Source organism: Lolium perenne, chromosome 7 (genome assembly GCF_019359855.2).
Source record: "Lolium perenne isolate Kyuss_39 chromosome 7, Kyuss_2.0, whole genome shotgun sequence".
In the NCBI taxonomy this organism is placed as follows: Eukaryota; Viridiplantae; Streptophyta; class Magnoliopsida; order Poales; family Poaceae; genus Lolium; species Lolium perenne.
In genome coordinates, this window is record NC_067250.2 from 77,250,903 (window position 1) to 77,275,444 (window position 24,542).

Here is a 24,542-nt window from a genome sequence, read left to right on the forward strand (position 1 = left end):
ACGGAAGTTTAATATCTCCTTGCTTGAGATGAGAGCCATATACCGCTACTTTGCGTCCGTCTCCTTGAGCTTCTCAGCATTTCCCAAGGGAGAACAGCGTGGGACTGCCGACATGCGTACCCATCGAGTCAAATTTGATAGTAAAAAGAAGACCACATCCCATTTATCGTTTCTTCACCCGCATGCAAGGCGACGAGGCGACAGGTCGACAAATCGCATTCTTCCAGCCAAACAAATAGACACATAAAACGAGGACGTCTTATTCCTTGAAACGGAGGTAGTATCTCAGCGAAAACTATCCTTTTTCAAATCTCAATCTTCAAAAAAAAAAATCTTAGAATAAAAGAGTAGTGTGTGGTATATCCATGCAATCCCATGATTTTGCAGAGTATGGTAAGCGCAAGTAGTGTAGAATAAACAATAATTTAAGTTTTAGATTTTTTTCTAAACAATGTCATTTTTTGAAATGGCATTCTCAAAAAATTTACAAAAAGAAAAAATACGCTTGAGTTGTGTTCATGCTAAAAATAAATATATTGCCTACATCTTTTCATCAGTTCGGGCTTTTGATTGAGTTGGCTACTGCATCAATTCTATTGTTCACACGTCGTACCGCTAGAGTATCAACTTCTTCTGTTGTTACATGTTACACCACTAATCTTAAGCACCTTGAGTAATTTTTTGATACACATTTGACTAGGATTTTTTGCTTGCATGGATTTGAGTGGACATAATTATGAAAAATTATGGAAACACTTTTCTTTGGCCTTTACACAAGTACTCCCTCCGTTCCATAATTCTTGTTGTGATCTTTGTTCAGAATTAAGCTGAAACCACTACAAGAATTATGGAAGGGAGGGAATAGTTGAGTTGTACATTATTGGATGATGATGTGTGGCTTCAAATGACATTTTACCACTAGCAATACATTGCTTCAAACATCGATGGTTTTCTATATTCAGTCACTCCCTTGTAGTTATGAGTGCCGCTTGTTTCGGGATGTAGGCTAGTCAAACTTCTTTTTTGTTTCAGTTTATTAGTAATAAAATAAGTTATTGATAGCTACAGAATATTGTTGGAGCCATCTTATTAACATGCAATTTCAGGATGCACATTTTATTTACATTCTTGTGAAAGAGTGCATTCTAATTTTTACCATATGTTATATTTCTGTAACACTTTTTTACTAGATTTAAAACTCGATGTCTAGCTTTATTAGATTTAAGATCACTTATTCCTCGCACTACCATACTAAGGATTTCACATTGCCATATTTAAGGATTTGAGGGATTTAATCACCACGGAAATCTTCTAGCCAATCTCACTGTGTAGATTGTTTTAAAATATGCTCTAGTCAAACATGGAGAACACTAAACACCTACAAAACTACATTTGGCAACAATGGATATTTTTCAAAAGTACCTACATTCAGATTTGTCAATGCTAATCTGATCCAAATTAGTTGACGCGGATTTATTGAATCTAGGAAAAAAATTGTAGGTGACATTTTGCCTAAATCTGGATAGGAAGGAGTACGTGCTTTTGTCGACATTGATAGTTAAAGTGTCACCTAGAAGAAACTCAAGCAACATTTTGACTCAAAGTATCAACCTAGTAGTGGCATCTTTCACGCCAACATTTGAAAACGGAGGTACTAGCACTTGGTTAATCAGAACATCCATCTAAATAACTTATGTGAAGAAACGTGTGCATGGGAGCGGTTTCTGATTCTCAGGGCGAGCAAGGGAATACATGCAAAAGGTTGCACGCACGGCATGGAGCCGTATCGATTAAGGATCGAAGCTTTAATAAGACAGGGCGAAGAAGGCAGCAAAAGCGTCACGGGATCCAACGGCAGGGATCTCGAGCGAGAGCGAGCGGGCCCCACGTGCCTGACGTGTGGACCCGGTCGCGCATGGGAAGGACGCGTGTGGACACAGCGCGGGATGTGTCGTGGCAGCGATCTCGCAGGCAGAATCGTGTGCAATTTCGACCGTGAAAGCACTCTACGCTTTGAGCAGAGGCTACAAATTCACGTTTAAAATAAGATTTTGGAGCAGTCGCTGTGCGTGGCCCCATAAGGAGTAGCAGTGGAGCAAAGAGACAAATACGTCACTGGGATTGTGATTCCTTTCGTTATCTTTTGATACGGAGTAGATTTTTAATTTTCCACAAGAGAGTTTGAGCGGGCTGTACAACTACTGGTATCTTGCAAGAAAGAAAACGAAAAGGAAGTGTTGTTTGCGCACCATATGATCCCGTTATTTTGAAATGCTCTTAGATACATTTTGAAAGATTAAAAAAATTGAAACAAAAAATTCGCACGTGCATCTTCAAGTGCTACGTGTCCATAAAGTTGTTTCATGAAAAATCGATTTGTCTTATAGCATGTGGGAAAAAAATCGGTGCTAAAATAAGGTTTGAACATAAATTTGGTTTTTTTATATAGACCATAAAAAATATTGGTTTTTCTCAAAACTTGATAAACGCACATATATTGTGAAGATGTACATATATAAAAAAAAATCAAAAAAAACCGACCCATTTTCTTCGTAGACGGAGCATACGCACCTCGGAGGCAAATTAAATTTCCAAAAAAAAATGGTGCTATATAATAGAAAAAAAAAACACAACACAAACGCCAGATATTCTGGGTTGGTAGAAAGACTTGCCGGATGCAAATTGCAGCAAAAGGGTGTGCATAATCGGCTTTACAAATTACCGTTTTGCTAGTTCTAGGTCGATTAAGAATTAGCCATACCTAATTACTAATAATTATAATGATTTGGGGACTACTATTGGCAGTTCCAAGTACATATCTACAGATCTACTAGGACAACATGGTCGGCAGAAGCTTACATTTGTAATAAAACCCCGTATTTGAATGCCAACATTTTAGTGCACCAAAGATAAATCAAAGAAAACTGTAATAACGAGCAAGATCGCACCTGTGTTATGTATCCCTTGTGGATATACAAACCGAGAAGAGATGGTGCGCACTTGGTATAACTCGAGGAGAAATGGATATACACACGTACCACATATGTCCCGGAGGCCAGAGATATATATATACACTCCCCATAAAGGATCTGCTAAGCAAGTAAGCATAGCCCTGTTACTTATCCATTTGAATCTTGTGCTCGTAGAACAAGCGTATATGTCAGTTAGTTTGCACGTTAGACAAAGGCTTGTATAATAACTCGAAAAAATCAACGGAAATCGATGGCTGACTAAGAAAGCCTATCATAATCAAGTGCTGGCTAACAAGGGAAAAAGGGTCAAGGAAAAGCCAAGAATTGCCCCTGTAAACCGTGACGAAAATAATGAGCACTTTAGGAAACCGTAACGCGCATGGGCAGAGGCAACCAACCCGATCTGAGCTGATTACTAGTACACGTTGCGTTTGCTTCTTGACACCTGCTTGCTTCCAGTCGCGTCCATTCACATGCAAGGACGGCTGGTGTTTCTTCGCACGAAAAGAAAAGGAAATGAAAAATGCACTGATGATAACACTGTAGCCCGGGCACAGTTCCCTAGATACTTTGTCGCAGCGTACCATCACTGTAGGGTGTGTTTGGTACTCTGAATGGACCTTAGTTTGTATCGGCCCAACAAATTTAGTCCATTTACATGCCTATAGCCCACTGCGTTCTTGCATGACCCGGAGTTTAAAGCATCCCCGGATAGGCCCCGGAGAATCCAGCCCCCTTGGGGAACATGCACCATAATTACCATCACCGCTCCTCTCTTCTTCCTCTCACTCGCGATCGCACTCTCACCTCCCCCAAACTGTCACATCACCCGGCGGTTCCCCTCCCGCCAACCAATCCACCGCACCTCTGCACGGAGGAGCACCGGTACCGAAGGAGGAGACATCAGCAATCAGCACCGCGACATCGGCCGCAACCTGCTCCGCAGTATTCATCAGCATCTCAAGGTCGCTCGCGACCTCGAGCTCATCCTGGGTCGGAACAATGGCGGTAACGACCTCTCCTTCTCATCCTCGTACTCGTTCTGCCAGAACATGTCATTCTCGGGCATTTGCGACGACATGCACATTAGATCTGCTAGGGTTTCCATTAGGATAACGTTCGGATTGATATTTGCAAGGTGTTCGTCCCCATTTCTTGATGTTCCTGTCCAGTTCTTGCTTTTCACGGTGTGGATTTGCTTAGATCTATTACTCTAATATCGGATTGCGGTAGATCCTTCCTAGATCGGACTGTGACGGCTGAAACTGCCAGATCTTACTGTGCATGCAAAGAGGGGAAGGGTTTTTTGTGCTGAGGTTTAGCATGTTCGGATAGCCGTGCGAAATGAGTCGCGCTAGTTTGTTCTAGATTGTGTTGTTTCTGATTGAACTAGGCCGGTGATTGTAACCGGGAATCATAGTGTTAGGAGATGATCGATCAGAACCTATGGCATGACTGAACATCACCATGCCATTGCTTCTGATCAAATATCTCCTCCATATGTACTCATTGTATGAGGTCTATGGTACCTTGCTTTGCATGTTTGTATTTCTTCAGTTGCGCAATGGCCAATGATTTAACTATGGCACAACGAAAGGCAGGGTGATACTCTCAAACTTAGTCGTGTGTATCATATTTCTTGCACACTAGACTTAGTTTGCGGACAGTTCCTTTGCCTGCAGTGTGATTCAAGGCCAATGATTCAACAAAGGCACAATGGAAGGCAAGATGTTGCATTCAAACTTAGTCATGTTTGTTTGATTACTTGCTCACTAGACTTAGTTTGAGGGCAGTCCCTTGAGTTGCCATGTGATCCAATGTATGAGGCATTACATGGTTTCAATGTTCGGTTTCATCTATATACTTGTGAGCAAGCACATCTCTAATGGCATGTGTTCTTGTGGTAGCCTGGTCACCTCAGACCCCAGAGGAGGGACGCTCCAAGAAGCGAAGGACGGCTAACATCGGGCACTACCAGTCGGACGTAGGGCCGAACCAGTTCCTGCGCATCATCTTCAAGCCCACCTTCAGCCGGCTGCGAATCCCTCATGATTTCGTTAGATGGTTCGGAGAAATCCCTTCGAACATCATCCTGAAGACCAACACTGACTGCAACTGGAGGATGACTACGGCGAGAGAAGGCGATGAGGTATATATCGACCAGGGGTGGGTGGCCTTCGCCATCGCTCATCAGCTGCAGGTAGGCCAGTTCCTCATCTTCAAGAGGGTGTCCTCCTTCGAGTATAGTGTGGTCATCTTCGAGCACACCTGTAGTAAGGTGATGACCAGGTGCGGTTACCATGGCGATGCCACCAGGTATGTCGTCTTCGAAAGTCATGTATGAAGCTTACCTGGTTCTGCCTCGCTGCTACCATGTATGTGTCTAATTGCTTCATGTCCTCTGTTGAACTATGATCGTCTATGGTGTGTCATAAACTATGATCATCATGTGTCGTAAACTATGACAGTGTGTTGAACTATGATCAGTGCTAAGTTTGTCTGAACTGTGGTTGTGTTCTTGCTTGTGTTGTTGATTGCTAGTAACCTCACCACCGAAAGTAAGCAGAAGCAGATTCTAGATTGCAACCAAACAACAGGGGCACCGTTCTGAGCTGCTACAAGGCCTGTAAACCGACCTACCAAACGGGCAGAATCCAAATCTCCACGGGAAAATACTCTATGCAGGCCACCAAACAACATGGCTCAGGGGACTCCTTCCCACTAGAGCATGGAGCAGTGATGCAGGCAACCAAACGCGCTCATACAAGACATAGCAATGTTTTCTTTCCCTCGTGAGGTGAAACAAGCAAACGGTACGTGTCTTTCACCCTCCTTCAGCCACCAGCAGAAATGTCAAATCCTCCACCCAAACAAACAGCCTCACACTTGGTCAATATAGCTGCAAATATCTGGGCCCTAGGTAGATTTCTACCAAACTGTTAACTAGCCGATTTGTGCGCACTGGTTCATTACTAGCATCTTAGTTGATGGGTTGTTTTTAGTTATACGTCTTGTCCACTACCGTACAGATGTATTGCAAGAGCTTAGATACTCACTAGACCTACGTCATAGATCGACTGGAGGTAAGGTGTCAAACAATAACCCGCCAAACTCCCACTTGTAGTTTATTTTGTGATTTCTAGTTCAAAGTTTGGGGAAAATTTTGAAATAGAAATCATAAAATGAACTAGAAACGAGACTTTGACGGGATCCCACTTGCATCTCTAACTGGAGGTGCCTTGATTCTACCACCATGACAAGCTAAATTACCACTTAGACCGCCAGATAAGTTAGTAAGGGTCAGCTATGGACTTGCGGCGTCACTGTCTGAGCCTTAGATCCATCCCACTCCCATGTAGGAGCTGCTGGCAATAGGGGTCGTGTGTTGCAGCGCACTGAGGCCGTCGTGGAACTGCAACTCGTCAGTGAGGCTCCTGAGCAGCCGCTGGAATTCGCGGAGTTCGTTGCTCAACTCGTTGGCCTGATCAGAATGGCAATTGACAAAATTAGCTGTTTTAATATAGAGATCAAAGTGTATACCTGGACCAAAGCCAAACTGCGGAGAAGCTGTTCTTTTTTTTCAGTAATTTTTTGCGCACTCAAAACACCAGAACCATCTAATAGATAAATTTATCCTTTACTACTAGATACTACCTTTTACCACTCCCTTACCTTACTTAGGAGCTGCTGCCCAGCTGCCTCAAGTACGGAGCACCTACAAGTAACAATCATTAAACATGGTTCACAAAAAATGAAACAATAACAAAGAATTTCAGCCAGTGAATTAGTAATATTGTGGACCTTAGCAAAATAAAAGGCAGGGATGATGTATTTGTTCAATTTTTACTATTCTTTGGAACTCTTAACTCCATTTTAACTCTACAGATCATTTGTGGAACTAAATAATCAGATTGCAAATAAGTATCTCTACAGTTCACACCTCCTCCAGCCAATCAAATAATCAGCCTCTTAACTCCATTTTAACTCTACGGATCATAAAGGAAAAGAAAGAGATCCAGATTTACAAGCTTTAGCTGGCCCAATGTAAAACAGTGAACTGTATTTTTCTGTGGCTATGATCTGTTATGAAGCTCAATTCAGTTATCTATGTTCAATTGTACATCTTAGATACATGTTCAAAATTAGTTAGAATTTACACCTGTTATGATAGGGATGAAGTAAAGATGGAATGCCTCAACCATATGTACTTCAATAGAAATAACATACTCCCTCCGATCCACAACAAGTGTCGGGAGTTCAGTTCAAATTTGGGCCTCCATAGAAATAACATACGGAGTAGATCATTTATGTTGTATTAGCTTATATCTCACTATTGAATGAAAGTATATGGATGTCTTTATGCCAACACTCCTAAGCCATAATCAACCAAGAACATAACATGTTTGCATCAAATGTCAACTTTGCATCGGTTGACTACATTAGTCACTTCTTTCCATGCCTTCGTACTTGGTCATGTTATCTGGTTTGTCTATAATGTTTGGCATGCACTATGGAATTTAGCCATGCCTTACGAAATCTTGCAAGTATTTCAGTCAAATCACGGGTAAGTAAATTCAGCCTTATTCCACATTGTCTCCCAATGACAAGTGGCTGTCCCATTTCCCATCCAAATCATGCATACCCTTGTAACTTTGTTACTTAACAATAAAAATTGCATCTCATGCTTACAGAGTTATAACTGATTAATTCATATGATAATGAACTGTTTGCTTTACTTTGTTTAGATATAAAGTAGGCATAACATGAAATATGAATTTAAAAGTGTCAAATGTGGTCTATGCAACCCGTAAAACAGGAAGTGAATGAAGTGTAAACTAAAAACAAACTCAGACATAATTCATTACTCACTCGTCCTTTAGCGTCTTGTTCTGATAAATTAAGACTCTGCTCCTTTCCTTTCCTACCTAGAAACATGATATCATTACTCATGAGTTATAAAAACTCATTACCATAAAATTATTACTAAACTAACAAATTTCTCACCTCAACAGCACCAACACTTCCAGGGTAGTTAGCATCGTCATTCGTGTTCTGCCTTTTTTGAGCCCTTGTTTCATTCACCGAGTCAGAATTTCTTCTTTTGCACGGTTCTGCTTGCAGTACGTCAATCAGAAAATATTAAGGGGTTCATTAAAGGGTGCGGAAGAAATCTGAACCAACAAGTTTGCTTATGTATGTTTTGCATTTATAATGAATTCCTCATATTTCTCCTTGTTGACAAGCATGACCATAATCCATTTGATCCCTTGAGGCGCTAACATGCTAAGGATTTAGTAAGTTACCTCCACTGAAACAGGGGTCCAACACTACGGATGTTTTTCTTGAGTTGCCAGCATAAGTCTTTGTGGTAGCTCGAGTTGCTGAGCTATCATCATTGATAACAGCAAAAGATGCATAATGTGCAGGAGGGCGAGCTTTTGTGACTTGCTGCTGGCCAATCAAATGAGCATGGAACCTCCTGCCACAATATATAATAGGAAGACATCAGAGTATGTAGGCAATAAAAGTGCAGAGAACTATGCATCTCCTTGGAAGGCAAATGTAATTTACAAATATGAGTAGATGGCCAAAGGCTGGATTGCAGCTCTAAGCACTTTCAGTCTCATATATATGCTGCATTGAACTTACCAATACTCTGTTGTCATGTCTTTTAATCTCGTTTCAAGTCTCTGGAAAAGCTCTGTCTTCTCAAAATCTTGCTTATCATGTGTAGGCCGTATAAAGTTTGCCTCCAAAACCCCTTGCACATTAATATGTTATTCAATTAAACAATAATAGTACTGAAAAAAGTGGGGCCAAGCAACAGAGTAAAAAACTGCAGTACGAATTCATACCAACAATGCCTTTGCCTTTGCCTCTCTCAGAGCATGTAGACCAAAATGGCTGAACAAAGGAACTAGTAAATTAATATAATACAGTATGCTAGCATTTAGTCAGTGGAAGTTAGAAAAGGTGACTGCACTATCACAATGAACAACAGTTTGAATTTGTATATCAGAAATTCAGGATACTGGAAGGAAATTTTGGTAGTGAGGGAACACTTCAAAACAGAGGAATCACATTAAAGCAAAGAGTGATCACCTAAACATCCTATATGTGAACAAAAGCTTTAATCTGCCCAAGCCCCTATTAAAGTTCTCAACTAATCTGTATTGGACATTAATAATCTGTACATATTCACAGATCTGGAGTCCATGCTTTGGCCAGTGCTCTCATTCAGCAATTGTATTATCATACAAACTAGTTTTCTGAAAGAGCTTACAGGAATAAATACTATGTAGCAACAAGAATATACCAAATTTAAAAGCAGTACAGCATGTGGTAATATTATATTTACCAGAATAAGACGGTTCCTATGGTAGATATTAAATCCATAGATATTCAGCTTTGGAGCACCTTTTAAGAAGCCAATTGTAGTAATGACATCAGCCTGCTCCAAACAAACGAATTAGTTGCATTACATAATTTTCAGTCACCCAAGAGAATTTACACTTATGCAAACTCTATTTCAGACTAAGTTCCCTGAGAAACTTCTTTGTGCAATACCATAGCATGAGCATTGAAATGTTCATTTCTAAAAAGGAATGATGTTGCAATCTACTACTTTTTCAGGTGTCATTTCAGAATGTGTGCAATCAACATTTAAAACTTTGACTACTAGTAACCAAAGAAATTGGATTTTCATGTGCAAATATTCTTGAAAGAACTTGTAGCGCAATAATGCCATCCCATACTTGTCATAAAGTACTGGCATCTCATAATATTTTTAATAAGTTTTACTAATAATGTAAATAGAAAAATCATGCTCAAAGTTGCATATTGCAGACCATATCAATGTCCAGCACAAAACATAAGCGTGCAGCTAGTCCTATACGTTGCTTCAGAAAAAAAACTATCATTTAATTAGGAAAAATGTGCACAGTGCCTTCTCAATAGATGTATAACCGAGATCAGATCTAAACCAGTTTTCTAGAACAAACCTGTGCGCTTACTCCAACCCGTGGTCGATATTCGACGCATTCACGATATATGAGATCATTGACAATATGATGGGGTTCAACAACTCGTCCACACAAGATGACTTTGAAGTGTTCTGGTAGACGAAGGTATAGTATAGATGCATAAACCTGTACATGTTTAAGCTTGTCAGCCATTCCGAAAAACACATGTAAGTTGTAGATGAAAAAATTATTGTTTGAAACTTACACGAAGTGAATATCGAAAGCGATTTGCGATATGCATATGATTCAACCTTCCTACTTTCATGCGTTCATCTTGTGCTCCTGAAATCATAATATCCTGACCACCATGCAACAGAATTGTTCTTTAGCAAAACATTTGCAACAAATATTTTTCGAGTGTTGCAATACACATAAACACACGTTGAAATATGAGATCTATGGGGCAGAGTCTCAGAGTTAACAAACATCACCTCATCATCAGTTGTAAAGTCAAGCTCCATTTCCCATGCATCGTTGAACCACAAGTTGAATACGAAAACTTTCGTGCCATGGCATCCCATGTCCCTAAACTGTCAGGACATGCATCAGGTCAGCAGCGAGCAATGTTGAAAAAACAAGCCAGACTGGAACTCCAGACCGGAAAAAAAAAAGTATAGGTGTTGCAATCCAGACAAGGTCTATATATTCATTATTAATTTTGGGTCAAAGTAATCAATTGTATCTGAGCACCTAGCATCAAATCAACTGATTATAGAAGAAAAAATGAGAGAATGTCATGGAAGAAATCCAATAAAAAGCGGTTGAACGGATAAAAAGAGAGTAGTAAGTTACTTGATCCAATAATTCCTCTTCTGTAGAAAATGGAGACCACCTCAAAAGAGTGGACAAATTGGAAGAAAAATGATTTTCACCCCGGTCCATTATCCTCTTAGAAGTACAAGATGATGGATCAAATTCATAGTCAACCTAGGAAGAAAAATACTATCACTTGTTTAGAGAAAACAGCACAGTATCAACTTTCTCAGTTAAACCCCTACATACCCATGCTAACTGATTTTCTGGAGACATTATTAATAAGTACTGACTAAAAGATACTATGATGTACACAAAATTCAGTCTACTCTTATCTAGGTACGAAACAAAAGCATGGTGATGTGGCTGCAGATACTACACTGGTAATATAATTAACAAGTTCAACAAACTGACCACTGGCACCAATATGTCATTGCAGCCGGTTCTCGTAAGAAATGTGTAAGAGAGCAGCCCAACACTTTGTGTCAATCTGCTGTCATATGAAGCATTAAATTGAAAAGTCACTTCGATAAATCAAAGATAATAATGGGAAAATACTGAAATCGGGTTTCGATAGCAAGTTGGCAAGACATGAGAAAAGACGATCAACACAAGAAGACATCATAAATTACATGTTAAAAGACCATAAATGTGCAAACTAGATATAGCCCAGACTAGAAATGTCTAACTAGCTCTTCGTGACACCAGATGGGATATACATTTTAGGATGGGAGGGCTAGAAGGATGGATGCTTTAAGCAGAGGAAAAAACAACTTCGTTTCGTATTGTGTTTGATCCTAACTATTCAAAGATTCAGAAAGATCATGTCAGAAGATGAATAGGAAATGAGGCAATTCTAAAGTAGGACAAACGTTTTGTCTTGTCTGCAGCTGAATATGATAGCATCTGCCCCAAGCCTCATTGTGCTAGTTTTGAAGCCATTTCCGTCTGCAGTTGTGATACAAGTCAGCGACTATTTAGCAATGGACAAAAGTAGCACAAGGCATTCACAAGAATTATTACATTGTCCAATCGATGAATTTGTGCACTTATTGGAGAATCCAAAGCTCAGACAATGTCGAAGATACTCTGGACTCATACCGCCTCCATCATCTTGAGCATAGGATTAAAAAAGGCACATGAAATACAATATAAATATAATACAGCAGTCAGCCACAGTGCAATTACACAGTACATATATGTATGGTACCTTGTATCACTAGGGAATACTCTCCAGGAGAATATTTAAGTTTATCTATTTTCACATAGGTTGCACCATTTTGCACCTACTCCATGCCGCACATGGAAAACGGAAGAAAGAAGAAAATAAAGCATGAGATTCACGGATAATGGTGATAATATTTAGTGTTCATATATTAGAAATCAAAACCTCATCAACAACATTGTCGAGCAGCTCTGCAATAGCTGTAGCATGAGAGTTAAGCATACGTCAATCAAGAGTCCAGATCTCAATAATCCAGAGCATAAACATATAAAAGCAGAAGTGAAGTGCAGGTTGTATGACGCACCACCAAAGGCCCACTTGTGTGAAGTAGCATTCGAATGAAGAAACTTGGGATTAATCCTTAAGCAGTTCTGGCCATCTAATCAAATAAAAAAATCAACGGTAAGAACAAACTGAAAATGAAGAAAAAAACAAGGCTTTCCTCTTTAATTTTGGTGATTATTAATAGAGGAAGAGGCTAGTGGGGAGAATTCAAACAGAAGATGCTCTCATTCAGGCTTAATGAACTCTGGATACAGCCTCCGAAGTAGAATGCCTTATGTAATAGTATATGTACTAGATGGAAACATCTCGCTTCAATGTGGAATATATCCAAAGGAATAAACCCAAGTAAAAGTTTAAATAAACTAACTAAAAAGAAACTAAAGTCTAAAGATGGAAGTAATCAACTCAGGTAGCCAGGGTAAACAATCAAGGAGGGCTTGATGGTGCATATGTGGGATTGATATAACAGTGCCCACAATGCAATGTTTCCGCAGTGCAGGTTGGATGCAGCTGAGGCACATATGGTTGAAAGAGAAGGAGAAGAACATACTGTTGATGGAAGCTTGGGCAGCAACCTTGTACTCCCCGGCCTTCCAGAACTGGCGAGGAAAATGCGCTGCAGTTGAGACAGGAGGGGAGCAGAGCAATGCATCTGCCTGGTGATTCTGATGCTGTGTGCTTGATGAGGATGGAGTGGCAGCTTGCTCTGACATAGACAAACATGATGAAGCATCTTGTTCCGTCATTGTGGAGGATGCGGCAGCTTCGCATGCATGCTTTGACTGCGTAGCCTCTTCGGCGCGATTATCTGCCGCAATAAACGAGGATGGGGCATCTCCGGCCGCAGTTTCAGACTGCATAGTCTCTTCCATGCGGTCGACTGCTGCATTAGGAACCTGATGATTCCCAGGCTGCATAGCCTCCTGGGCGGCTGGTGTAACAAGAAGCTGATTTGCAGGCTGCATAGCCTGTTGCACACCTTGAAGAAACTCTTGTGTCGGCAATACAAAATGAGCGTTGTTATCCCCTTCATTGACATCATCTTCTTGTTCCATGGTTAGATCAACAGTTTCTTCTTTAATCTGAGGCGCTTGACCTGGCGCCTGAGCATCCTCCTCTTCTTCCACCATCGGCTCATCGTCGTCATCGTCAGAAGACAGGTCGATCCAGTCCACTAACGCCATGGCTTAACCACCTGAAACAAGAGAACCGCGTGAGCAACCGGCGTTGCCAAGCACAGGACAGATGGACAATCCAACTCGTAAACAGTAAAAAAAGATTATTTTTGGCTGTGTGCATCCTTTGATGTCTCAATTTAATCTAGACAATTATGTTGATGTAGAGGCTGGGTAGACTAGTATCATCTTGGATTTTGACAATTATGTTGCATTTATCGGGAAAAAAAGAGAGGAAAGGGGAGGCTGCATTGCCGAAAATGGAAACCCCATTCCATCCCCCTCACGCCCAACTGGGATCAACATTTCAGAGAAAAGAAGAGAATAGAGAAGCGAGATCGGAGCAACGGATTTCAATCGCTCGAACAAAAATAAAAGCTCGATTCGATGGAAGTTCTTGATTTCGGGGACGGCAGGAATCGCCGCCGCCGCCCCCCTCTTCCGAAGAAATCGGGGGAAATAATAAACTCGGATAAATACCCAGGAAGCAGCAGCAGCAACGACAGCAGGCAGAGAAAGAGGGAAGACGAAAAAGCTGATGGATTTGGGGGGCATTGCTCAGACACAGCAAAAAAGAAAACCCCATGACATAAAACAGTAGTAGTGAAAGTTAGGGTTCCTCACCCACAAGTAAAATCGGTCGAAAAGTCCTGGTCGGATGGTCGCTGCGCGGCGGTCCGGCGGCGGGGACGGGGAGGAAGAGCAGCGAGCCGAGGAGAAATCCTGGGAGAATGAATGGCAGGTTGGGAAGGGGAGGGAGAGGCTTGAGGGCGAGTTCAGCGGAGAGGGTTTTGATGGCGCTGCTCCTGCAGGAAACGTGTCAATTGCTGCATTTCGCGGAAGGTTGGTTTGGTTTATACGGGGTAGTGTGAGTGGGGTGAAGCATTCACTGATGATGAGGGGAGAAAAGTGCTGTTGAAAAATACGGAGTAATAAAAAGGACCGATCAGGGTAAAGTGGGGGTTGTCTTTTGCGCGGCGCTTTGTGGGTGAAAATGGGCCCCGCGGGGCAGCGTCACACGTGACCTCCGGGCGAATTCCGTCGCATGTGCTCCAAAAGCTTAGGGCATCTCCAACCCAACGACCCAAACGGACATATTTTCGTGTCCGATTTTGGCTGTTTGAGTCGGCCTTCGGAGACGCGGACAGATAAGGACGTCCGTGGCTTTTTTTTGTTGCCCAACGCACAGACTCAAATCACTGTTCTTCCTCTCTACTGCATACTAGTACTAGTTGTGATGAACCAGCCCCGACGAGTTCCGCCCCGCCCCCACCCCGCCCGGCCCCGGCGACCTCCGCTCAGCCACGGCTCGCCCCGCCGTGCCCCGCCCGTGCTCGCCGAGTCCTGGTTGGGCTAAAGTGAGAAAATTTTCTTCACCAAAGTGAGCACGGAAATTGGGGAATCAAGTGGAGCAAGGCACGATGAGGCCGGGCGGTGGTAGCCGATGCAAGGCTTGGAACAGGGAGCTGGCCCGGTGGTGAGCTTGGAGCGAAATTGAGGAAATCAGGCTCGCGGGCGGCCGGAGCACTGGAGACGAGCGTGGCGCCTGTGCGTGCTGCTGTGGCCGCGAGCGGACCAGGGGAGTTTGGCGCTGCGTGTGGAGCAGGCAGGAGCGGGCGGGCGCAGGCCGCGAGCTTGGTGGCGGTGGGTTGAACGGGAGCCCTGTTCGGCCGGGCGGTGGTTGGTGTCCCGGCCTGGCTTGGCTCGCGTATGCGCGTGGAGCGAAGGAGGCGGGAGCCGGTGGGTGCCACGCGTGCGGTGCTTGCCGCGAGCGGCGCCGCGGCCCGGTTTGGTGCGGCTCGAGCGCCGATGCGTGGGCTCGGCGGGAGGTTGCAGAGGCGAGTGGCCAGGGAAGTGAGCGGAGCAGCGTTGGATGATGCGTGGGCTCGGCGGGAGATGGGCTAGGCGCGAAGCGAGTGAACGACGGCGGGCGGCGCTCGCGGCGATGGGGCTCGGCGGAGCAGCGCACGCGCGCGGGCTCGAGCGGAGCAGACGCGAGCGGGCGCACGGGCGGAGCAGCGCGGCGCGGGCGGAGCGCCAGCTGCAGCACGGCGGCGGCGCGGCGAAGCCGCAGCGCGCGGGCGGAGCGGCCGGCGCCCTTGGTCGTCGCCTTGCGCATCGCCGTCGACGAGCTTCGCCGCCGGAGCTCGTTTCGGCGGCGGCGAACTCCGGCATGGATGAAAAAAAAGGTCTAGCAAAGGGTGGCGGAGGCCTCCATGCGTGGGCGACGGCGGTAGTGCGCCAGGCGAGCCTTCCCGCCGGCAGCCATGGGAGCATCCATGGGGGAAAAGAAGTCAGAAAGAGGGACAGAGGTGAGAGAGTGGTGGGTTGGTTTTGTCTCTCTGGCAACTGGGCCATAGGTGGAAAGAAACGACCATCGCGCATGTCCTCGCATGTCCGTGACGACGCAAAGTGTCCGCAAATTTAGTCGAGGTTTGGGTCATCCCGGACCACGCGGACCATCCGTTTTGCATTTGGGTCCGCGCGTTGGGAGCAGGTTTTACCCAAACGGACCTAACTGACGTCCGTTTTTGGGTTTGGGTGCCTCCGTTGGAGATGCCCTTAGGGCATAGGGGCGACGCATTTTTATGTCCGTTTGCGTCGGGCATGGACAAAAAAAGTCCACATGGTCGTATGCATCTGTCCCTTCTCCAGCGGCAGGGACGCATTTATTTGACCGCATGCATAATTAGAGAGAAGAGAGAGGGAAAGATTTCATTTGTGTGGCTAGGAATGGCCAACACATGGGTCCTCCCAGCATTAAAGGAGGAGAGAGCAGGTCATGCAGCATAAACGGACGCAAACGGACGCGCAGACGCGTCCGCACAGACGTATTCAAGACAGACACTACGAACGTTTTGCGTCTAGCCGCTAGAGCGCGTTTTTTGTCCGCGCAGACGGAAACGGACGGAAAACGTCCGTTTGCGTCGCCCCAATGGAGATGCCCTTATTACGACAATTGGACGACGCAAACAGATTGCTGGATGACCGCATAGTGACTGGGCCCGCATATTTGAGCCTGGGATGAGTCGCGGCGCTGCGCGGCTCAAGTGACCACTCGCTTTTCCACCGGGTCTACCTGGCAGTGAGCATGTATCGAGGGCATCGCTTCCGTGGTCAGCGCCGCAACCTTCGCCATCAATGTTACGGTTGCTTCTTCTGCGCGAGCACTGGCGGGGGGCGGCTGGGCTTCTGTGCCGCTTTCAATGGCATCGTTTCCCGCGTGCGGCCAACCTTAAAAGTCGACCGGCATCGTTCTTGGCATTGCCCACACCACGGACACCTCAACTCCCAACACCACCGCGAGTCGTCGCAGCATCATGGGAAAAAAGAAGAACGACTTCGAGGCGTCCGGCAGCGGCACCAAGAAGGTGGAGCGGCCGCACAGGGTGCCGCTGCCCGTCAGCGTGGCGCGGCTCATGCACGCGAACTGGACGCCTTGCGATGGTTGGGGGACGTGCACATGCCTGGTGGCTGGCGGCTGAGCTACCTCTGGGTGCCCGTGCCTACGCGCGAGCCATATAGGAGCGTCGAGATCAGGCGCAAGCGGCGGTACCTGCCGCCGGACCTTCGAGCCGATCTCGCCTACGCCATCGACTCCGACACCTAGCGCACCTGGCGCAACTCCGAAAAGGATCCGAGGAGGAGGGCGGGCTTCCTCGACGGTAGGGACTTCCCCTTTGACCGTCCATCGACGCCTCGTCGTCCAACACGGCAGGCGCCAGCGCTTGCACAGGACGACGACGAGGACTACATCGAGGCACTGGCCTACCACAATGAGGAGGCCAAGGATGACTACGTCGCGTGCATTTTTTAGGAATGACAGTTGGCCATGGCGGAGGGCCGGAAGTTCGAATACTCGGATAACATGACGGACGACGAGATCGCGAGGCTCGGTGTCCTCGTCTCGGAGGTGGACCGACCGATACGCCACCGGCATCATGCCGCTGGGCCTCACGGAGGAAGAGGCCCTACGACGGGTGCTCTAGGACTCGGCCACGCCACTGGTTCAACCGCCGCCTCCACCTCCGTCGTACAACCCGTGGGGGCCTCCACCTCCACCACGGCATGGGCTGCTCAACCTCCACCGCCGGAGTGGGCTGCTCCAATTCCACCATCGGCCTGGGCTGCTCCACCTCCACCACCGCCGGCGGCACCGGCATATGTTCCACCGATTCCCAACTGGATGTGGTCGGTACCGGAGCTCGTCATGATCGACAAGACAACGAGAACCAGTAGGCGCAGGCGTTGTTAGGGTTTTAATTTTCCTTTCTTTTACTGTGTAAATTATGTTTTTTATGTTCAGAAAACGGAAAATCAAAAAAAATGTGTCGTGCCATTGGAGCCACCCCAGACGCAGACGGACACGTGGTCCATTTCGACCATTTAAGCCGACGCAAAAGAACACACGTGAATATTTTCAGCGTCTGAAATGTGTCGCCTTGTTGGGCTTTGAGGCAGAGTTCATCGCAGAGGGTTTCCATGGTGCAAAGCAAAGGGACACGCTTGTCATTACTAGGGATGTGTTTGGTTGGGGATTCATACTGCATGGGTTATGGCCAACCATATTTTGCCGGGCCACCCCATTCGTCTGAGTGTTTGGTTGTCTGAGTGGAGCGAAACGAGTTTCGTGATTGGTTTCCTGAGTGGGAGTGAATGGAACAAACCACTCTCGTGTTTGGTTGTTTGAGTCTGAGTGGTGAATGGAGGCTGCCGGTGTCCGTCGCCGCTCCTTCCCGCGCCGCCTCGACCATCCGCGCCACCAGCGACCTCCGCCGCCTTCCCCGCCTCCGTCGAACGCCGCCGCTACCTCCCCAACACCCGAAAACCACTACAGCCGCTTGGAGGGAAACCGCCGCCGCCGCTTGGGGGTCTCGCGCGCTGCCGCCTGCACGGACCTCCGCGCTGCCATCTCGAGGGGCTCGCGTGCTGCCGCTGGAGGGCCGCTGCCGCCATATCAAGGGCTCGCGCGCTGCCGCCCGGAGCCCACGCACCGCCGCCGCGCCGCTCCGGCGCCGGCCGCTGCTCCTTCCCAAGCCGCCGCCGCCGCTTCTCCCGCGCCGCCGCGCTCCTTCCCAAGCCGCCGCCGTGCCGCTCCTTCCGCGCCGCCGCGGCTGCTCGGCCGCCGCCACGCGCCGCTCCTTCCGCTGTGCTCCGCGCTGGCCCCCGCGCCGCTTCCTCAAGGCCGCCCTCGCGCCGCTCCGGCCGCCGCCGCGCTGCTCCGGCCGCCGCTTCGCGCCGCTCCGTCCCGCGCCGCCTCGCGCTCCGTCCCGCGCCGCCCCGCGCCGCTCCGGCGCCACACAGCACAAGGCTGGTCGAGGACTCGAGGGGTGAGCGAACGGGGCGATTGAGCGAGTCCACTCACGGGCCGCGTGATTCCAATGATTTTGCCGATTCGCCCCGTACAGCATATTTGGGGTATATTCCCTCCCTGGCCGCTCCGCCCCCTACCGCTCGCGAACCAAACAGCGGGCGAACCGGTGCGACCCGACGCGAGTCGACCCAGCTCCCCCAACCAAACACATCCTAGTTGGCCCTCGTGGGTTGGTGTGGGTGATTAAGTGGAATCAGCTCATCTCCCCGATTAAGCATGTGAAATGGACCACGGCAGAAAAGTGTGAATTGTTGGCATAAGAAACAAGACCAGCAAAAGTACAATACGGCTTTCCGCGATTCGGGAGGACCGGCAAAAGTACATGGGCTTGCGCGAGTACAGTTCTTTTCCCATTTGTTAGACCATCCCCACTCGTTTGGCCTCCCCACGCCGAAATTCGGGATTAATTTCGTCCGGATTGGACGAAAAAATGGCGTGGGGAGGGCCAGCTTCCCAGCCGTGATCCTAGGATGATAAGGCGAATTCAGATAAAATTTGCGAGTTCGTTCAAACATAAGCGAAATTTAATGATATTTAACATATAGAGGCGAGTTCGTACATAATTAGGCCGAATTCGTACATATATTTGAATTTGGCGATTGGCAAACTAAAACTTAAACTAAAGCGTCCTCCTACATGCCGAAATGGCGGTAGACGGACGTGTAGTCGCCGCCTTCATCGTCATCGCTCGAGCCGACATCGTCTTGGGGCGGCGGCGCCTCGTACCAGCGACTCGTACCCTGGCCAGCGTCGCCGGCGCGTGGCGGCGACGGCCGGTAGATGTCGTCGCCGTTGCTCTCCTCGAGCTTGATCACCTCCCTGGGCGCGGCGTCCCGCGCGGAAGACGGTGCGGCGGCGCGGGCGGCGAGTTGACGCGCGGCGGCAAGATCCAGCATCCGCCGCTGCTGCTCCGCCTCCTCACGCTCCCAGTCGCGCCTGGACCACTCCAGTGCGGCGTCGATGGGGAGGCTGTTGTCGGCGGGCACCAGGTCCTTTCCATGACCTGGCGATCGCCTCCGCCACCGCGGCGTCCTCCGCGCGCTTCGCCTCCTCCTCGGCGAGCTGGTTGGTGGCGGCTGCGGCGGCCTCCTTCTTCGCCGACTTCCTCTTCCGCCTGCACTGCGGCGAGGAGGGTTGGTCGCGGATGACGAGGGCGCCGTTGCTGCGCGAGCTGGTTGGCGGTGGAGACGCCGGCTCCTTCTTGACGCGCGCCGGTGTCGACGGAGATGACGGCTCCTTTTTAACGAAGACCGACGTCGACCCGCCGGACCTGGATGCCGACCTTGACCCAGACGAGGAGGAGGACGGCGCCATCCTCATCGGCAGCCAGGAGGTACCACGCCGGCGCGTGCTGGCGTGCAGTTGACGTGGGAGTTAGAAATCTTTGTGGTGTAACTTTTCTTCAGGTCCCCGGCAACGGCGACAGAAAAAACGTTGCTTGTGACGGTAAAGCACACGTCCGTTGGGAACCCCAAGAGGAAGGTATGATGCGTACAGCAGCGAGTTTTCCCTCAGTAAGAAACCAAGGTTATCGAATCCAGTAGGAGTCAAGAAGCACGTTGAAGGTTGTTGGTGGCGGAGTGTAGTGCGGAGCAACACCAGGGATTCCGGCGCCAACGTGGAACCTGCACAACACAATCCAAATACTTTGCCCCAACTTAACAGTGAGATTGTCAATCTCACCGGCTTGCTGTAACAAAGGATTAGATGTATAGTGTGGAAGATGATGTTTGCGAAGAACAGTAAGAACAATGTTTGCAGTAGATTGTATTCGATGTAAAAGAATGGACCGGGGTCCACAGTTCACTAGTGGTGTCTCTCCAATAAGATAAAGCATGTTGGGTGAACAAATTACAGTTGGGCAATTAACAAATAAGGAGGGTATGACAATGCACATACATATCATGATGAGTAGTGTGAAATTCAATTGGGTATTACGACAAAGTACATAGACCGCTATCCAGCATGCATCTGTGCCTAAAAAGTCCACCTTCGGGTTAGCGTCCGCACCCCTTCCAGTATTAAGTTGCAAACAATAGACAATTGCATTAAGTATGGTGCGTAATGTAATCAACACAAATATCCTTAGACAAAGCATTGATGTTTTATCCCTAGTGGCAACAGCACATCCACAACCTTAGAACTTTCTGTCACTGTCCCAGATTTAATGGAGACATGAACCCACTATCGAGCATAAATACTCCCTCTTGGAGTTACAAGTATCAACTTGGCTAGAGCCTCTACTAGCAACGGAGAGCATGCAAGATCTTAAACAACACATATATGATAGATTGATAATCAACATAACATAGTATTCCATATTCATCGGATCCCAACAAACGCAACATGTAGCATTACAAATAGATGATCTTGATCATGTTAGGCAGCTCACAAGATCCAACAATGATAGCACAATGAGGAGAAGATGACCATCTAGCTACTGCTATGGACCCATAGTCCAGGGGTGAACTACTCACACATCGATCTGGAGGCGATCATGGCGATGAAGAGTCCTCCGGGAGATGATTCCCCTCTCCGGCAGGGTGCCGGAGGCGTTCTTCTGAATCCCCCGAGATGGGATTGGCGGCGGCGGCGTCTCTGGAAGGTTTTCCGTATCGTGGCTCTCGGTACTGGGGGTTTCGCGACGAAGGCTTCTTATAGGCGGAAGGGTAGGTTTAGGGGCGTCACGAGGGGCCCACACAACAGGGCGGCGCGGGCCCTAGCCTGGCCGCGCCGCCTTAGTGTGGCGCCACCTCGTGGCCCCACTTCGTATCTCCTTCGGTCTTCTGGAAGCTTCGTGGAAAAATAAGACCCTGGGCGTTGATTTCGTCCAATTCCGAGAATATTTCCTTTGTAGGATTTCTGAAACCAAAAACATCAGAAAATAGCAACTGGCTCTTCGGCATCTTGTCAATAGGTTAGTGCCGGAAAATGCATAAATATGACATAAAGTGTGTATAAAACATGTGAGTATCATCATAAAAGTAGCATGGAACATAAGAAATTATAGATACGTTTGAGACGTATCAAGCATCCCCAAGCTTAGTTCCTACTCGTCCTCGAGTAGGTAAACGATAACAAAGATAATTTCTGAAGTGACATGCTATCATAATCTTGATCAATACTATTGTAAGCATATGTAATGAATGAAGTGATTCGAAGCAATGGTAAAGAAAATGAGTAAACAACTGAATCATATAGCAAAGACTTTTCATGAATAGTACTTTCAAGACAAGCATCAATAAGTCTTGCATAAGAGTTAACTCATAAAGCAATAAATTCAAAGTAAAGGCATTGAAGCAACACAAAGGAAGATTTAAGTTTCAGCAGTTGCTTTCAACTTGTAATATGTATATCTCATGGATAGTTGTCAACATAAAGCAATATAACAAGTGCAATAGGTAAACATGTAAGAATCAATGCACAGTTCACACAAGTGTTTGCTTCTAAGATAGAAAGAAGTAGGTAAACTGACTCAACATAAAAGTAGAAGAATGGCCCTTCGAAGAGGGAAGCATGGATTGCTATATTTGTGCTAGAGCTTTTATTTTGAAAACAAGAAACAATTTTGTCAACGGTAGTAATAAAGCATATGTGTTATGTATAAGATATCCTATAAGTTGCAAGCCTCACGCATAGATTACCAATAGTGCCCGCACCTTGTCCTAAATAGCTTGGATTTACATGGATTATCATTGCATAACATATGTTTTAACCAAGTGTCACAAAGGGGTACCTCTATGCCGCCTGTACAAAGGTCTAAGGAGAAAGCTCGCATTGGATTTCTCGCTTTTGATTATTCTCAACTTAGACATCCATACCGGGACAACATAGACAACAGATAATGGACTCCTCTTTAATGCATAAGCATTCAACAACAGATAATATTCTCATAAGAGATTGAGGATTGTTGTCCAAACTGAAACTTCCACCATGGATCATGGCTTTAGTTAGCGGCCCTATGTTCTTCTCTAACAATATGCATGGTCAAACCATTCAACTCATGATAAATCACCCTTACTTCAGACAAGACGAACATGCATAGCAAATCACATGATATTCAACAAAGTAATAGTTGATGGCGTCCCCAGGAACATGGTTATCGCTCAACAAGCAACTTATTAAGAAATAAGATACATAAGTACATATTCAATACCACAATAGTTTTTTAGGCTATTTTTCCCATGAGCTATATATTGCAAAGACAAAGAATGGAATTTTAAAGGTAGCACTCAAGCAATTTACTTGGAATGGCAGAAAAATACCATGTAGTAGGTAGGTATGGTGGACACAAATGGCATAGTTTTTGGCTCAAGGATTTTGGATGCACGAGAAGTAATCCCTCTCAATACAAGGCTTAGGCTAGCAAGGTTGTTTGAAGCAAACACAAGTATGAACCGGTACAACAAAACTTACATAAGAACATATTGCAAGCATTATAAGACTCTACACTGTCTTCCTTGTTGTTCAAACCCTCACCAGAAAATATCTTAACTTTAGAGAGACCAATCATGCAAACCAAATGTCAACAAGCTCTACAGTATTTCTTCACTAATAGGTGCAAAGTATATGATGCAAGAGCTTAAACATGAGCACAACAATTGCCAAGTATCAAATTATTCAAGACATTATACCAATTACCACATGTAGCATTTTCTGTTTCCAACCATATAACAATTAACGAAGTAGTTTCAACCTTCGCCATGAACATTAAGAATAAAGCTAAGAACATATGTGTTCATATGCAACAGCGGAGCGTGTCTCTCTCCCACACAATGAATGCTAGGATCCAATTTTATTCAAACAAAACAAAAACAAGAACATAAAGACGCTCCAAGTAAAGCACATAAGATGTGACGGAATAAAAATATAGTTTCACTAGAGGTGACTTGATAATTCTGTCGATGAAGAAAGGGATGCCTTGGGCATCCCCAAGCTTAGATGCTTGAGTCTTCTTGAAATATGCAGGGATGAACCACGGGGGCATCCCCAAGCTTAGAGCTTTCACTCTCCTTGATCATATTGTATCATCCTCCTCTCTTGATCCTTGATACGTCTCCAACGTATCGATAATTTCTTATGTTACATGCTACTTTATTGATGATACCTACATGTTTTATACATACTTTATGTCATATTTATGCATTTTCCGGCACTAACCTATTAACGAGATGCCGAAGAGCCAGTTGCTGTTTTCTGCTGTTTTTGGTTTCAGAAATCCTTGTAAGGAAATATTCTCGGAATTGGACGAAACCAATGCCCAGGATCTTATTTTTCCACGAACCTTCCAGAACACCGGGGGAGATACGAAGTGGGCCGACGAGGCGGCCAAACACTAGGGCGGCGCGGCCCAGGCCCTGGCCGCGCCGGCCTAGCGTGTGGGCCCCTCGCGTCGCCCCTAAACCTACCTCTTCGTCTATAAGAAGCCTTCGTCGATAATAGTTCCAGTACCGAGAGCCACGATACGGAAAACCTTCCAGAGACGCCGCCGCCGCCAATCCCATCTCGGGGGATTCAGGAGATCGCCTCCGGCACCCTGCCGGAGACGGGAATCATCTCCCGGAGAACTCTACACCGCCATGGTCGCCTGCGGAGTGATGTGTGAGTAGTTCACCCCTGGACTATGGGTCCATAGCAGTAGCTAGATGGTTGTCTTATCCTAATTGTGCTATCATTGTTGGATCTTGTGAGCTGCCTAACATGATCAAGATCATCTATCTGTAATGCTACATGTTG

General features: G+C 46.4%; 2 protein-coding genes across 5 annotated transcripts; one reads left to right on the top strand and one right to left on the bottom strand.

Moving 5' to 3' along the window:
- The first annotated feature begins 4,857 nt into the window (after positions 1 to 4,857).
- LOC139833621 (B3 domain-containing protein At4g01580-like) lies at positions 4,858 to 5,583 on the top strand. Its single transcript, XM_071823945.1, has 2 exons — positions 4,858 to 5,288; positions 5,514 to 5,583. Exons 1-2 carry the CDS (start codon positions 4,858 to 4,860, stop codon positions 5,581 to 5,583), a joined length of 501 nt encoding a protein of 166 aa, XP_071680046.1.
- Positions 5,584 to 6,211: 628 nt separating this feature from the next.
- LOC127316970 (protein MICRORCHIDIA 6) lies at positions 6,212 to 14,280 on the bottom strand. Of its 4 annotated transcripts, none has more exons than XM_051347475.1 (20): positions 14,057 to 14,280; positions 12,808 to 13,452; positions 12,277 to 12,351; positions 12,138 to 12,172; positions 11,958 to 12,033; positions 11,771 to 11,860; positions 11,620 to 11,695; positions 11,162 to 11,237; positions 10,787 to 10,921; positions 10,426 to 10,524; positions 10,200 to 10,292; positions 9,974 to 10,120; positions 9,331 to 9,423; positions 8,828 to 8,876; positions 8,622 to 8,733; positions 8,276 to 8,451; positions 7,977 to 8,083; positions 7,842 to 7,897; positions 6,645 to 6,687; positions 6,212 to 6,453 (listed from the first exon to the last, which is right to left on the bottom strand). In XM_051347475.1, exons 2-20 carry the CDS (start codon positions 13,439 to 13,441, stop codon positions 6,307 to 6,309), a joined length of 2,319 nt encoding a protein of 772 aa, XP_051203435.1. In that variant the 5' UTR covers positions 13,442 to 13,452; positions 14,057 to 14,280; the 3' UTR covers positions 6,212 to 6,306. The 4 variants fall into 4 exon arrangements, with proteins under 4 accessions (XP_051203435.1, XP_051203434.1, XP_051203437.1 ...); XM_051347474.2 differs by having other exon boundaries at positions 11,162 to 11,240; positions 14,057 to 14,279; XM_051347477.2 differs by lacking the exon at positions 10,787 to 10,921.
- Positions 14,281 to 24,542: the final 10,262 nt, after the last annotated feature.